Below are 14848 nucleotides of genomic sequence, written 5' to 3'. Positions count from 1 at the left end.
TGATTTGACAAAGCTGTCCTGTAAAAACAATGTAAGCACCATATTTATTAATGCCAATGTATATCTGTGGACAATCCAAACTTCCAATATTACGATTGAGAAGTAGGTTGCTCAAACGATTCAGTTCGTAATCTGTTTTATTTATAACCCAAATTTGAGCTCTTGAAAGGTGAATAAATTACTGAAATTACATTTATATTTTTGACATTAACTTTCATACTTATCACAGACATTGTCAGTTACATTCATAAATCAAGAGTCACTCCTTTCTACCAAAAGGAGGAACTGATTTTAAAATGAATCAGTTAACGACTCTAACTGTTTCCTATTTAGATGATAACTAACAGTAACGACATAATCTATATTTAGTTACAGCTAATCCGAAAGCAGACTAATTAATGCCTTGACGGACAACGTAACCTGTCTTACTTATGATAAACTGCAGATGTGCTGGGATAGCTTACTCACCAGTTGCACAGCAGCAGTAACCGCTTGCTTGGATTCCTCATGGCCAGAGTTGCATACGTTCCCTTCTGTGGTGCCATACCAATTAAACGTAAGCAAAGTTAAACATCCAACGCTCACACATCTCACATTTTACACCACACAAATGTCTCTCCACTTACAGAATATTCATTAGTCTCTACACTAAGCAAGGCAGATGAGATGAAATGTTAACAAGCTAATACAACATTTAAGCTATCATTAAGAGGATTTTATTTCAGTTTTTATCAGCTTTAATTAAAACTATCGTTTCTATATCAACATCATAATATAGTACGATTTGATGACATAAATATTAAATTTAAACTCCTCTATCTATTATACAGTTACCGATGTTCATGTTAACAACAGAAATAATTGGTAAATCAGTGTTTTAGAAACCATTTTTTGCCTGACGTCAGATGGAGACATTATAAACTGGAAAGGTTGTTTAGATAGATAATACATTTCAATAAATGTGTAAAATTGATCGTTTTGTAAAATTGACATGCAAGACATTGAAGTTGAGATTGTTTTTTATTTCACAAGTATAAATGTAATTAGTTAGCTATAATTTTGAAACCCAACAGATATTCCTGTTATTATTATTAAGAAAGAAATTAATTAATTAAAATTTTCAATGATTTCGTTCATTACGCTTTATTTAATATGTTGTCCACAGACCTTAATGTTCAGTATGTTTTTCCTGCCATTTTGAAATAATTTATGAAGAATGATAGTTTTAATTTTTCTTCAACAAAATATTCTAGGTACAGACGTTTTTAAAATTATAGACTGAATTATATAATATAATACACAATTTAATTTTTTTATGTTTGGAAAATAAGTCTCATTTTATAAACCTTCGGCAGCAACAAAAAAAGGAAATATTTGTTTAAATCTTGTATTATCCTAAGGTATTGTGAACCAGAACAAATATTTTGTGTTAAGATTATATTATAAAACTCACATTATATTTATTACAATGTAAAGATATTTAACTGTGTCTGGAAAGAAACGTTAAAACATACCACATTTTACCAGTTAATTTTATTTTTACATTTATAGCCTAAACTATTTTTCAGTTCTTTCCACAAATGTTGTAGCACTTCTCGACGTGGGTTGACCACTTATCTAAATCCTCCCAACAGAAACATTTCGTCAGTGATGAAGGCCACATCTCAATGGTCTTTGTTGATGTTTTCTTTCTCATTGTCACTTTTTAAGCTTGCATTAACAATTGCAGGAAAAATAGCAGTCAGACAGTGTCAGTGCAGGGTGCGAAATCTGATTCAAACTTCTGTATTATCCTTTGAGCATCACCAGCAACATGGCACGAATACTGTTGTGGAAAGACACAATTCCCCCACTCACCTTACCTCTTCTTTAGTTTTGAATTGAACACCAAAGTTTCCTACCGACCCCACACTCAATATCAGTCTCGCTATAAATCTTTTGTAACTGACAATGAATTTCGACTGGCTAAGCACTCATTTGTTCGAAAACTAGAAGAACGGAACATTTTGTCAGTCCATGATTACGTTAGATCAACATAAAGAACAAACACTAGACAAACCGATTGTTATGGTATCAGTGAAGAGGCAATGGATCAGCATCTAGTGCACATACACAGAACTATGGTTTGCAAAATTCTTACCAGTGTACTGTTTACTTAAATACAACAAAACAAAAACTGTCACAAGCTATACAGTGTACATGAAAATATTTGTGGTAATTGGGCGAAATCTTCTGCGTCTGCATCGAACTTGGAATAAGTTGTCTATTACTCACCCAGGAGGAGATAACGCATACTACACATGGTCTATCCACCACAGCTCTTGTGCACCAAATGTTACACATGGTGTGCCCACCACAGATCTCTTGTGAACCAAATGTTACACATGGTTTGCCCACCACAGCTCTTGTGACCCAAATGTTACACATGGTTTGCCCACCACAGACCTCTTGTGAACCAAATGTTACACATGGTTTGCCCACTACAGACCTCTTGTAAACCAAATGTTACACATGGTTTGCCCACTACAGACCTCTTGTGCACCAAATGTTACACATGGTGTGCCCACCACAGATCTCTTGTGAACCAAATGTTACACATGGTTTGCCCACCACAGCTCTTGTGAACCAAATGTTACACATGGTTTGCCCACTACAGACCTCTTGTAAACCAAATGTTACACATGGTTTGCCCACCACAGCTCTTGTGAACCAAATGTTACACATGGTTTGCCCACTACAGACCTCTTGTAAACCAAATGTTACACATGGTTTGCCCACCACAGCTCTTGTGAACCAAATGTTACACATGGTTTGCCCACTACAGACCTCTTGTAAACCAAATGCAATGTGACATTCACTAACTGAATCACAACTACAGCTATGTTCTGTTTATACAGGACATATTATTATATGAATACTCAGACTGTTGTTCTAAAACACACGATATATCAAAACATATGGTAAGTTTAGAAATTATTTATGTGATTTTTAAATTGGCTAAATGGTGTTTGTTGTAGACTTTTAATTTTTATTCACAATTACCTGAACATAATAAATTTCTTTTAAGAACTCAAATCAAGCAAATGAACTCATTTAAAAACACATTAAATTTGTAATATATTACCACCGTTTTATAAAAACTCTAACCCTTCTGAAGCACTTCAATAATGCACGACACAAGGTTTTTTTGAATAGGAAATGCCAAAAATTTTGCATTATTTTGTGAAAAAGTACTTTGAAGTGATTTTTGCTTTATCTCAAAAGCAAATTATTATGCAAAATGATATTTACATAAAAGAGGAAGATATATCTATCATTCGTACTAAAAGTCACATTTTATAAAATGGTACACAACATTTCTTTGGTCATTTCATTAGTACAGTAAACTAATATTAATGTAAGTTAACAATAAATAAAGAAATGAAGATTATTAATAGCAATTATCAAGTGTTTAACAAAGTACGATACAATTTCTTCAGTTTGATATTATAAAAAATTGTATTCTATTTTTTAATACAATTTGTACTGAAAATCGTGTTCAATTCCAATATATCTATTTATTGACTGCATAGATTGCAGAAAATAGCAACTATTTAATAAACAAAATTATGATTTTCTAGAAGTACACAACACATAAAACCAATGACCTAGAAAAATACAACATATTTGAGTTACATAAGACCTTAAAATTAATTACAACAAGAGCTAGTGTGGTGTAAAATGTGAAATGATTTACGTATTAGGTTAAATGAACATGCACCCATTCATTCTACAATCACATGCGATTAGAAATGTTAAAATCACAACAAAAACATTGTCAACTCGCTACAACACAATTTTTCATCACAATCTGTGCACCCAACTCATGCTTATATTTAAGATCTTTGGAAAATTGTTAAAGATTTTAAAAATATAACAATACATGTTTATTTTAAACAACCACTAAACATATTTGATTAGTTGAAATTATTGAAAAACCCACCACTACACACCCTTTTAGATTAGTTTAATCTTAATTTTTTATTTAAAAAGTTGTCTTATATGCGTGGTTTGAAAGTAAATTGGATAAAAATTGAAAATTTTGTTCAAGTAATGAACAATATATTTTTTAAACACTGTCTGATAAAATTAGACTTTGGCCTGCCAGTTTATTACACACCAATACTCGAATAATAAAAGAGTAACATCTGATATCAATATTGAACTCTAACAAATATTTTCTGTTCTAAGGAGTAGCTATCCGCTTCTTTAGTTAGTTTGTGGGCTCAGAAATAAAGTTTAAATGTGTGTTGGTTAAGCCATGCCTCACATAAACATCTTTAACGAAACAAGAATACTACTACTAATCAAATAAAATATTTAATTACTTTAAAATTTACAAACGAAATAAACCATATTGTTTTGTACATTACTTAAATGAAAATTACAGTTAAATCACTGCCATTCTATTTGAATGCTACTCATGTTGTTTTGGCCTCATCACGTTTTGAGTTTGAGCCACCTTATAACTTCTGGTGGGCTGAACCCAAATATAATGAAAGACCATTTGTAGCTTTTAAAACTTGTTGGAAGCCAACCACTTAGTCAACAATAAATATGTTTGCCCGTATTACTATAATAGTTTATGTAATGGTTACTAGGAAACTACAATATTCCTATAATGATACGTCCATAATTTGTTTCCTACTCCGTCCATAATAATAAAACAAAAGCTGATAAGAAATTTGTCCTCTATATTTAGGTTATTACTTGATCTTAAGAAGACTTGCTCTGACAAATACAAATACGAACAAAGGATGGTTAATGAATTATTCATTGCAACCTTTATATGTGGGTATAATTTAACATCTAATCTTCATATCTTTATTACCTCTAAGCCTGACTCTCTCTCCGTAAATTAGATTGGGTAGAATTTTGTTTCATACGACTTTAAGCTGTCTAACCCTGGATTTGCTGGTCAAATTCCTCTCAGTGGTTTAATATTTAGGAAACTCCTTTGTTTATTTTGTTATCCTACATAATTTAAAACAAATATAGCATACCATGTAGTTTCATTTAGAACAAATCAAGGTACTTTTTCCAAATTGGATTTTGTTGTACTTACTGTTTGTATGCCAAACAGATGGAATAACATGTACTTTGGAAAACGGTAAATTCAGAGATTTTTATTTATATCAAAGTAATATTTATTGTTGCAATAAAACCTTTACAACAACCTTTTGTTGTTCAGTCACATCATTAATAATTTAAGTAAATTTATTTGTTAAATATTTAAAACATTTATTAAAAAATACCTATTTTGATCAGCACTTCCTTGTGACGCTTGAACTACACCTAAACTGTAGATTCTTTGATTTACAGTTCACAAAACTGACCAGAGACCATTATTCAGTGAATTCACCAAACTTTTGAATATTCACCACATCACAAATACAGACAAACGAATATAGAAAATAACTAAATCTGATTGACTATGTGTTCAACTTTAAAAAAATTTAACGGCTCAATAATTACAACGGAACAGCAGTCTCGAAAGAATATGAATATGGATGAGAATACGATTCATAGATGTATAAAGAGTAAAGTGATCTGATAAATCAGACAGCATTTTGCAACAAAAGCTATATAATATTCTAAATCTGCTAATAGATTTAGATGTAAATAGTTCAATGTTAATATAAGGATGAAATTATATTTCCAATCTTTGTATCTAGAAGAAAAATATCAAGCTGATTTCAACATTAACAAATCTACAATGACAGTTAAAACTTGCTACGATGTTAAAAGTATTAAAATATTACCATCCAACATTTGCTACTATAAAAGTGTTATATGCATAAAATAGGAATAAGTATGAGTGACATCTAAAACCCAATATGATGGATCACAAAAGTGAACGAACAATTGAGTAGTATTAAATAACCACGAGTTCTGACTAATTGTTTTATTATGTTTTAGACTATGAAAATTACTTCATGAATACCGTGTAAACCAGGCTAACCTCAAAATATCGCAACGAATGTATGTACTGAACATTAAGGAGTATTGAAAAACAGTAACAAGAATGTAACACAACACATTACAGTAGATTATATAATACCAAACACAATATGTTACGCACAATGCCTAAGTGTAAAGACAGGTAAAATAAAAACAACAACTTCATATGGATAGGTTAATAGTTACACCCTAGTCGACCTTATACTTTAAGTTCATCTGAAATCCACAACTCTGGTTTTGGAGTGACTAATCAAAAAAAAGTTGGTGATAAATAATTCCAAAATAAACGGCCAGATGATAAAAAACTTCACAAAACACAATTTTGTGTTACAACATTTCAATAAAGCTGACACGCAATTATAATAAGAATATAAGTTGTCAATACCGAATTCTTGTGAGATAGAGTAAAAAAAAAAGTATTACAAATTAAAGAAGAAGAAGAGAGGAAGTATACTGTAGCTGACTACTTGATGACAAGCATGCATCAGTCTGAGTTTGACGATACATCAACCTGTACACTTCACAGCTTGCTCAGTCTAACAGCAGAAAGTAAGAGTCACCAAATCCCATCTACGCACTCCATCGGCCTCGGGACAGGATCAGGGATATGTTTTACTCCGTCAGGAAATACACACTCATTATATAGTCTGGGAGGGGAAAGCTGAGTTGCACTGTATAAGAACGTAATCTAATTTTTGAGAAATTTCCCTTAAGATAGGAATCAATCATCGCCGCCCATACTAGATTTGGTGCGGGCCAAAATGGTAGGATAATTAAGGTTTGAAAATAACCCTCACTGGTCGTATTTATTTCAGTTTCACAAACTTAAAACCAGCCGTCAAACAAATTAATAATTTGTCAGCCAATGAAACTTTTAGTATCTTTACCTCATTGGCTGATGTGATATTAGTATTTTTTATGTCAGTGGTTTTTTTTTATGTCAAAAAACTATGACCTATAAAATAATTACGATTGAGTATTTTCAATCCTTCTCCTAACCTACCATATTTCGATTCCTCTTTTAGGAGAAATTCTTCTTATTGATTTCACGTAAAACTAGATTGTGTTCTCATGGAATAAAAATTGACTCTTGCCTCCTGGACTAATAGTACACTGCTACTTGTCAGGATGAATTAAGATAAAATAGGCTTTTGCCTCCTGGACTAATAGTACACTGCTACTTGTCAGGATGAATTAAGATAAAATAGGCTTTTGCCTCCTGGACTAATAGTACACTGCTACTTGTCAGGATGAATTATGATAAAATTGGCTTTTGCCTCCTGGACTAATAGTACACTGCTACTTGTCAGGATGAATTAAGATAAAATAGGCTTTTGCCTCCTGGACTAACAGTACACTACTACTAGTCTGTGAATTATGGTATGAATTGGTTTTTGCATCTTGGACTAATCATACGCTACTGCTTATCAAGGCAAAGAGAATGCTGCTAAATAAAATTCTTAAAGATTAAGTTCAACTTTAGCACAAAATATATAATTTTAGAAATAAAAAATATAAATTGCCTTTAGTGTATTGGAGCAACATTAAAAAGATTGTGGAATAATTTTTACCTTTGAGTTCTTTTAAATCATAAATACTTTCTAATTTTACATAACAATAATGTAAAAGTCCTAAATGTGATTGGTTCGTACACATACAACACCCTTAGTGCCATATAGTGTGACTTGACTGCAAGTGAAGGCTATCCAGAATGTCAGTAATTTCGAAAAAAAATATCAGCTAAATGAAAAAAAAACATAGTTTATCATATACATTTGAAAGGAACATTATTAACCTATTTTTTCACAACTGCTATTCAAATTAAGGCACTTATAAAGTGGCATGTTTTTCAATACGGTTTTTGTAGAAATCTGCCACCTGCAATTTCAACAACTGGTTTATAACTGGGAGAGGTTCCTGTGATTCCATCCCATCGATGGCCTTATATTTCAGAATTAATGTGTTCCACCCAAATCTTGGCTCTACTTACGATACGATCGATGACTTTGCTACAGTTTTGTCGTCATTTTCGAGGAAGGTCAGTTCTGCAGTCAGTCTTTATTTTGTTGGGGTTTTCCATTAAAAATTTCAGAACCGATCAAGCACAAAAATTGTGGTAACTAAGTTTTTCCACCATGATTTAATGAATAAAACTCAAAATTTACAAAAAGGAAAGTTCTGTGATTTGCAAAGATTGAATTATGTTATTGATTTTCATTACCGGTTCATCAGTCACAAAGCTAGACATACTACTGTGGTATTGTCTTTTTTTAAATCAATACAAATGCCTTGGTAACTGCATTTGGTTTTTAATCATTACTCCTTGATTGTCCACATTACAAAATTGACAATAAATTTCAACTGGTTTGTGGTTTTCTGCCAACAAAACCCTAACATCAAAACGCATTTCACAAGTGGCAGGATGTTATATTGCAGCGCACATTTTAACAAGTTCCATAAAGGAAAATAGAAGGGGTACGCTACGCACACTATCACAATTGGATACATACTGAATATAGAAACGTTTTGATACAATGATTGCAGCTATAGCCCTACCCCCGCTGCAATAGACTAAAATTACACTTTCTGGACAGCCCTCATACCTTAAATTTTCGGCATCTAAAAAAATAATTAATTAATACCCAAATAAGACCTCATACTAAATCCATCTAAGACTATAATTCCTCGGTATTAATTCCTAAACTTAAACTGAGCATGTATTCATGTTTGGATCTTAATGTTTCTATAAACTGAAGTGAGTTACATACTCAGATTAATAATAATAAAAACATGGTATTATTATTAAAGTGATGCAATAAGTCTTTGGTTGGTACAATTCATTTGAATTTAGGGGTATTTTATAATCGGGGCCTAAGAAACGGTTGAATACAACGACCACAAACAAAACATTTATCTTTACCAATGTTCTTGGGGAATCATTGTTCGTATCCTTCAGGAAAGGATATGAATCTTTAACATAATGTATATGAAGTAAGTATTATTTTTGTAAAATCGTGTCATCTTCCTTTCATTTAATTTTTTTTAATGCCATTTGCTTATGCCATAACATATTAAAAACCGTCATTCTCTGAGCTATGACTCATGTACATACTGTACAAAATTTACATTCTTATCTTCAGCCATTTTTTAATTGAATCTGATTACAAAATTAACAGCAAAGTGTTCCAATTAATAACTTGTTGAAACATTGTTTAAGCAATTCATTTAAATAAGTTAACTGTGTAAGCGATGTTTTGACACGGTGTGAATCGGAAGACTTTGATATTAGTTATGGCCCCGGCCCCATAAGCCTAAGAGCTGTAATTACAAAACTGCCCAAAATTCCAACTTTAAATGCCTTTTTTTCCTCGTGGAGTAATGAATAACAATTATTTTTATTTTTTCTATCTTCAGTGAAATTATCTTAAAGAGCTGTGACATATAAGTTTCAAAACATTATATCAACCAAAACCCAACTGCCTCACTTTAATCTCTTGAGGAACAACCTGACAAAGCAACAAGTGCACTTCATTATTTCTATCTGGTTTAACCTTAACTAAATTAATACTAACTCTTAATGGAAGTTACTTATCAGTGCATGAATTTAATTATTTATTATTATTTTTCCAAAACATCATATTAATAATCATTGACATAGTGTATTGGCATATTATAAGCAGGGCATATATCATATATTCTGTTGAGAAAATAACGGTATATATTATTATATCTGCAAATAGTACCTTAAATTTAAACTATTAAATGTATGGACCTGTTTGAAATATTTTATAAACAATTACAGAAAGTAATGGTTTCTCATAGTTTGTTCAATGTAAAACAATAAATAAAATGCCTTTAGTGATGGGTAATTATCTTAGCAAACAATAGAATGCTGTGCCTTTGACAAAATCAGTTTCATTTGCTAAAAATGTATTTAAAGATTTTTAAATAGTAACAATTTAATAATGTTTTATACGACTATGGGAGCTGGCTATTTTTACAGAACATTGAGAATAAAGAAAACTCAATTTCACTCTGTATTCTATTTAAGACAGAACTAAAAATAAAAATCTTCACTGGATGGTTCTTTAAAAAAGCACCATAACAACTTCCCTTTACTGGTAGTAGTTAAACGTTTTTGAAATAAGAATATTTTACTTTTCCACTGAGAAATCCTTATTCAACATTTTGAAAACCACATATTTGTTTCAAAATTTATGCTTATGACATTTATGAAATTAAAAATATAATAAATAAATAAATAAAACAACAACAAATTTACAATGTGCCACGGGTTTTAAACAGTGAACAGAATGATTAGACAAGAAAACCTGTTATTAATTCAATAAAGTGCAAGTTTTATAACAAAGAGTGTTGGTGCTGCAAGTTCCCTGTCACCTGGGTTGTTAGCGTGGTAAAAACAACACACTCTTTGCAGTGACAATCTTATACATTTAGACAAGAAATATTATTGATAGCCAATAAGAAGCACTGTTGAATCCTTCTGGTCAACCATACTGAAGTCTCCCATAGCAAGGCATACAAACCAAGGCACTACTCATGTACTGTACTTGTTTTAATCAATCTTATATTGATATCAAGAATTTTGCACTTGTAATTGAAAACTGTTTCAATTTTATGCAAATGTGTGAATTAATATATAAATTTAGGGATCCAAATTAATGCCAATCACTATGACTAATTAATACGAATTAGTTAAATTTATTATTTATTATTGTGTTTTTTTATTATTTTAAATGCACACTAGTAGATTGAAATTTACCATCAAGCAATACTTTTTAGCTGATAAAAAATTAAATATATAAGGAGTTTGAAACACAATTTAGACCACAATTTTACACTTACAAAAAAAGAACACAACACGGTGGAATCAGTTAAAAAGAATTGTTGACGGAAATTTCCAATAAATTCTTTCGTTAAAACCTGTAGGTACGAGTTACTTACAAAATAGAAAGCAACAGGGTCCTTCTTTTCTGGTTCAACTTGGTTTGCTTTCTTGGGAACTTCTTTAGATTTTAGCTTTGGTTGGCCAGCTTGGTTGGCAGAGTGGTTGGTGGGTTTCTTCATGGCAAGAGAGGATGAAAAGGAGGATTCGGCCAAAGGATCAACAGACTGTGCAAGAGGTACGGTTGGGGGCGGCTTACTGTTGGTGGGACGAGTCACCAATGCAGATATACGCGCCAGCTCTGGGCTAGGAGACCTCTTCTCTTCCTTTATCGGCTCTACTCTCGGAGGTTCAATCACAGGCTTTATTACACTGCGACATCAAAATCAAGAGGTCACTGGCAGTAATTAACACATCACTTCAGAATACCAATACATTAACAATAACCGGTCACAATACCGGAAGTATAAATACTTACACACAATTTATTTATCCTTAAACTTCCATTCCAATGATTCTGAAAGTTAATCAGTAGAGTCGCATTTAAATGAAACATTGTAACTAATATTTTTTATATACAATTACCCAATATTGAATTAAGAATACAGAAAACGTCACAATCTTTGTAATGTTAAACTATGATTGGATATTTTAAGCACAACTTGTCTATTTTACCTTTAAGATTGCTAATCTTGATGACAACCATTTTGAAACAAATTGAACACTGTGGTATTTCACAGTGTTCTTAAATGACTGAAAATTTAAAACATTCATTTTAATGCTTACCCTCTGATCCAAGAAGCGTGCAAAAGACGAATCAAACATTAGATACTTGAATGATTAAAGGTACAGTAAAACTAATTTGCTAAAGATTAACTGTTATTGGTGATAAATTATAACATATTATTTATCAGAGATATGATTTTGAGCTATGATTTCTTTCAAAACCATGGTTAAGCATTTGAATACCTAAACGGCAACAAACATCTTTCATTGTGAAATTTTCCATTTCCCTTTTGATTTATTTAACTAAACATGAGTTGTCCCTCAATCACAAATTTCAAATTTACTAGCTTTTTAAATTTTGATTGTAAAGTGATGTATTTCTTTTAAATTAGGGAATGTATAGTAAAAAATTAGGAACAATCTCTAGTAGATATAACAATAGTTATGTGTTTTTTAAAGTGTAATTTATACAATTATTTTCCTTAACCATCTTCAAAATAAATATATTACTACAATTCCAGAACATGTTATGTCAATTCATATTCAATTTTCATCAATTAAAACAGATATTTACTTACATATGTATTATAAAGTGACTTATTAAATATCTAACTTATCCATTTTTAATACAGGGTGTCGCAAATAACAATTTTACAAATTATATAAAACATATAATCTATTTTCAAATACCAACCATTTCATTACTAATAATAAACTATGCTATCAACATGAGCAATCTATAGGGATCTGTTGGCACAGTGATAACTGATTTCTGAATAAACCCATTAGCCCACATTATCCTAATGGTACCTATATAGGACACCCTGGTATTGTGTATTAACCCTTTTACTGCCGACGTCCGATATGTCGGACGTCGGCATTTTTTATTGTTACTGGCTACTGTTATGTTCAAATGCCGAAATATTCGGTTGTTTAGGAGCAAAGGATAATGAAAGAAGCCATTTGAAGAACTTTGGATTTCTATTTTCGTCGTCTCTGACTAGAATTGACGAACTACCTAGACAGCTGTCAAAACCAGTTGATCGGGTTATGTTACTGAAATCTTCGTTCATTGTTGTTTACAATGTTATTGAAAGATTTTTGAAGTGTTACTTTTATTGATCAAGGATAAAATGAGTAAAATAAGGAACTGCTCTGTTTGTAGCAAAATAAGCACAGATACTGGTGGGTCAAGAAAAAAATCAAGGACCATTTGTGTGGCATGCAAAAGAGGTGTGCATGCCACCTGCTTTGGACAGCACAGGTGCTAAAAACTTACATCAGGCACGTTTAAATATTGTAAATATGTAGAAATTAGGTTTAGGTTTTGTATACTTTTTTGTGTGTTATTGCTTTTTATAAACTAATGAAAGAACAGAAGTATAAGAAAAAGTGTTTTCGTGTGAAACATCACAGTGTACATCCAATGTCCAGAATTTGAGGAGTGTTGAGTTTTGGGAAAATCCTCATAGTGCAGCTATGTTTCAAGGTAACACCTTCAAATTTGGTAAATATTCTAAGCAATTGCTCTAGTTTATAATGATATCATGCTCATAATTTTAATATAATTTTAAAAATAAATTATCACATGCCTAACACAATTTTTTTTTTTTTATTTATTTTTTATTTACATCATTTTTTTAATTAAATAATGAGTTTGTTTCAAATTAAAATGTCTTATTATTTAAAAAACAGCATTTAAATACGAGTAAATAAAATAAAAATTCATGTAAATCTAATGAAAAATAAAAAAGATACAGCATTTTTTTGTAAATGAATGCACGACAGCGATTTTCCTCCTTTGCAATTTTGGCTGGTACAATAAAAAAATGGCCGGCAGTAAAAGGGTTAACTGTCTTTCATCATTATAGTAGCAATACTCTACAGGCGGATGTGAGATACCACTTATTTAGTTTTAGTTATTTTGTAGCTTTTTTTACCATAAAGAATTTAATCTTTTCATTGTTCACAAAAAAGTAACAACAGCGCATTGTTGATCTATTGACTTATACCAACAGCCAGTGCAAAGGACTAAAGCCAAACCAGTTTTGGCAAGTTTATTCTTCTTATAGCACCATTTTTCATGTAGAAATTTTTCTTTTATTCACCCGGTAAATTATTACAAACCATGTGATAAATAAGTAACACAAGGTCTTCTATTCATTCACAGTCAGGATACTGCAATCAGGATAAAAACCAAATTTTAGAGCGGCCGTACGAACCGAGAAACGTTACAACTATAAAATACAAACAATGACACTTACATTTTTCTATGTGGTGTATCAGAGGTTATGTTTGAAGAACAACCACCTCCTTGTGGTGATGAAGGACCCAATTTCAACGTCAACTTTGGCACTGAAGTTTCTGGTTTCTCTTTCTCTTCACGCTGCAAACAATTTACAATTTATTTCATACAAAGTATATGAAGGTGTAATGAAGGCAAAAACTAGGTTTTGAAATTAAATTAATGTTTACAAATATTTATAGAGGACTCATAATTGGATTACCAATCTGTAAATTCATCTTTAATTACACTTGTACGATACAATTTAATAATACAGTATTTCCTCTTTTATGATTTGAATTTAGAACATCTTAAATAGTATAACTGTATACTAAACAATAACATTTTTAAATATTTATATTTTTGTACAAAAATTAATAAAATTTGAGCCTACCTCTTTGTCCTTTTTCTTTTCTTTCTTCTCTTTCTTCTCTTTATTTTTATCCTTGTCCTTTATTTTCTTCCCACTTTTAATTTTCTTCTTTTCTCCTTTTTCCTTATTTTTCAACTTTTCCTTTTTGTCCTTCTTCTTTTTAATCTTTTCCTTTTTCTCTTTCTTGTGTTCTTTTTTTCTGTTGAGAAATAAAAAAAAAGAATTAAGTCACATACAGACATGTTGACAGTTTATATGAACCGTCTAAAAATATATTAAATATAGAAATATGCTTATATACTTATGGTTAAAACTAGTGAAGATACCACTACGATGGCCATTAATAACTTTTGGAAAAAAACCACCTTGGAAGCCAACACCACCACACGTGATCACCATATACACGTGAGAAATGCTACAGTGACGATTCAACATCCCTATCTATTGTAAGCTTCTTGTTTATATATATATAAAATATGTTTTCACATGTTTCACCGTAACAATGTGTATGCCCAAAACACTATGTGATGTTTGGAAAAAACTCCAACTTGAAAAAACA

General features: G+C 31.2%; 1 protein-coding gene across 5 annotated transcripts in view; it reads right to left on the bottom strand.

Annotated features, from left to right (window-relative positions):
* The window catches only part of LOC124368733 (transcription initiation factor TFIID subunit 3-like), a 51226-nt gene that overhangs the window by 17626 nt on the left and 18752 nt on the right, over nt 1–14848 (bottom strand). For 2 of the 5 annotated variants that reach the window (XM_046826060.1, XM_046826061.1), the window contains exons 5-7: nt 14311–14487; nt 13897–14018; nt 10966–11278 (exon numbers count right to left, since the gene is read on the bottom strand). In XM_046826060.1, the coding sequence (XP_046682016.1) occupies nt 10966–11278; nt 13897–14018; nt 14311–14487 (612 nt within the window). Of the gene's footprint in view, nt 1–468; nt 534–10965; nt 11279–13896; nt 14019–14310; nt 14488–14848 lie in introns of all 5 variants that reach the window. The other 3 variants (XM_046826063.1, XM_046826062.1, XM_046826064.1) reach the window with 3 other exon arrangements.

Source organism: Homalodisca vitripennis, chromosome X (assembly GCF_021130785.1).
Source record: "Homalodisca vitripennis isolate AUS2020 chromosome X, UT_GWSS_2.1, whole genome shotgun sequence".
Lineage (NCBI taxonomy): Eukaryota > Metazoa > Arthropoda > Insecta > Hemiptera > Cicadellidae > Homalodisca > Homalodisca vitripennis.
The sequence above is the reverse complement of the archived record's forward strand: the minus strand, read 5'-3'. Positions and strand labels throughout refer to the sequence as shown.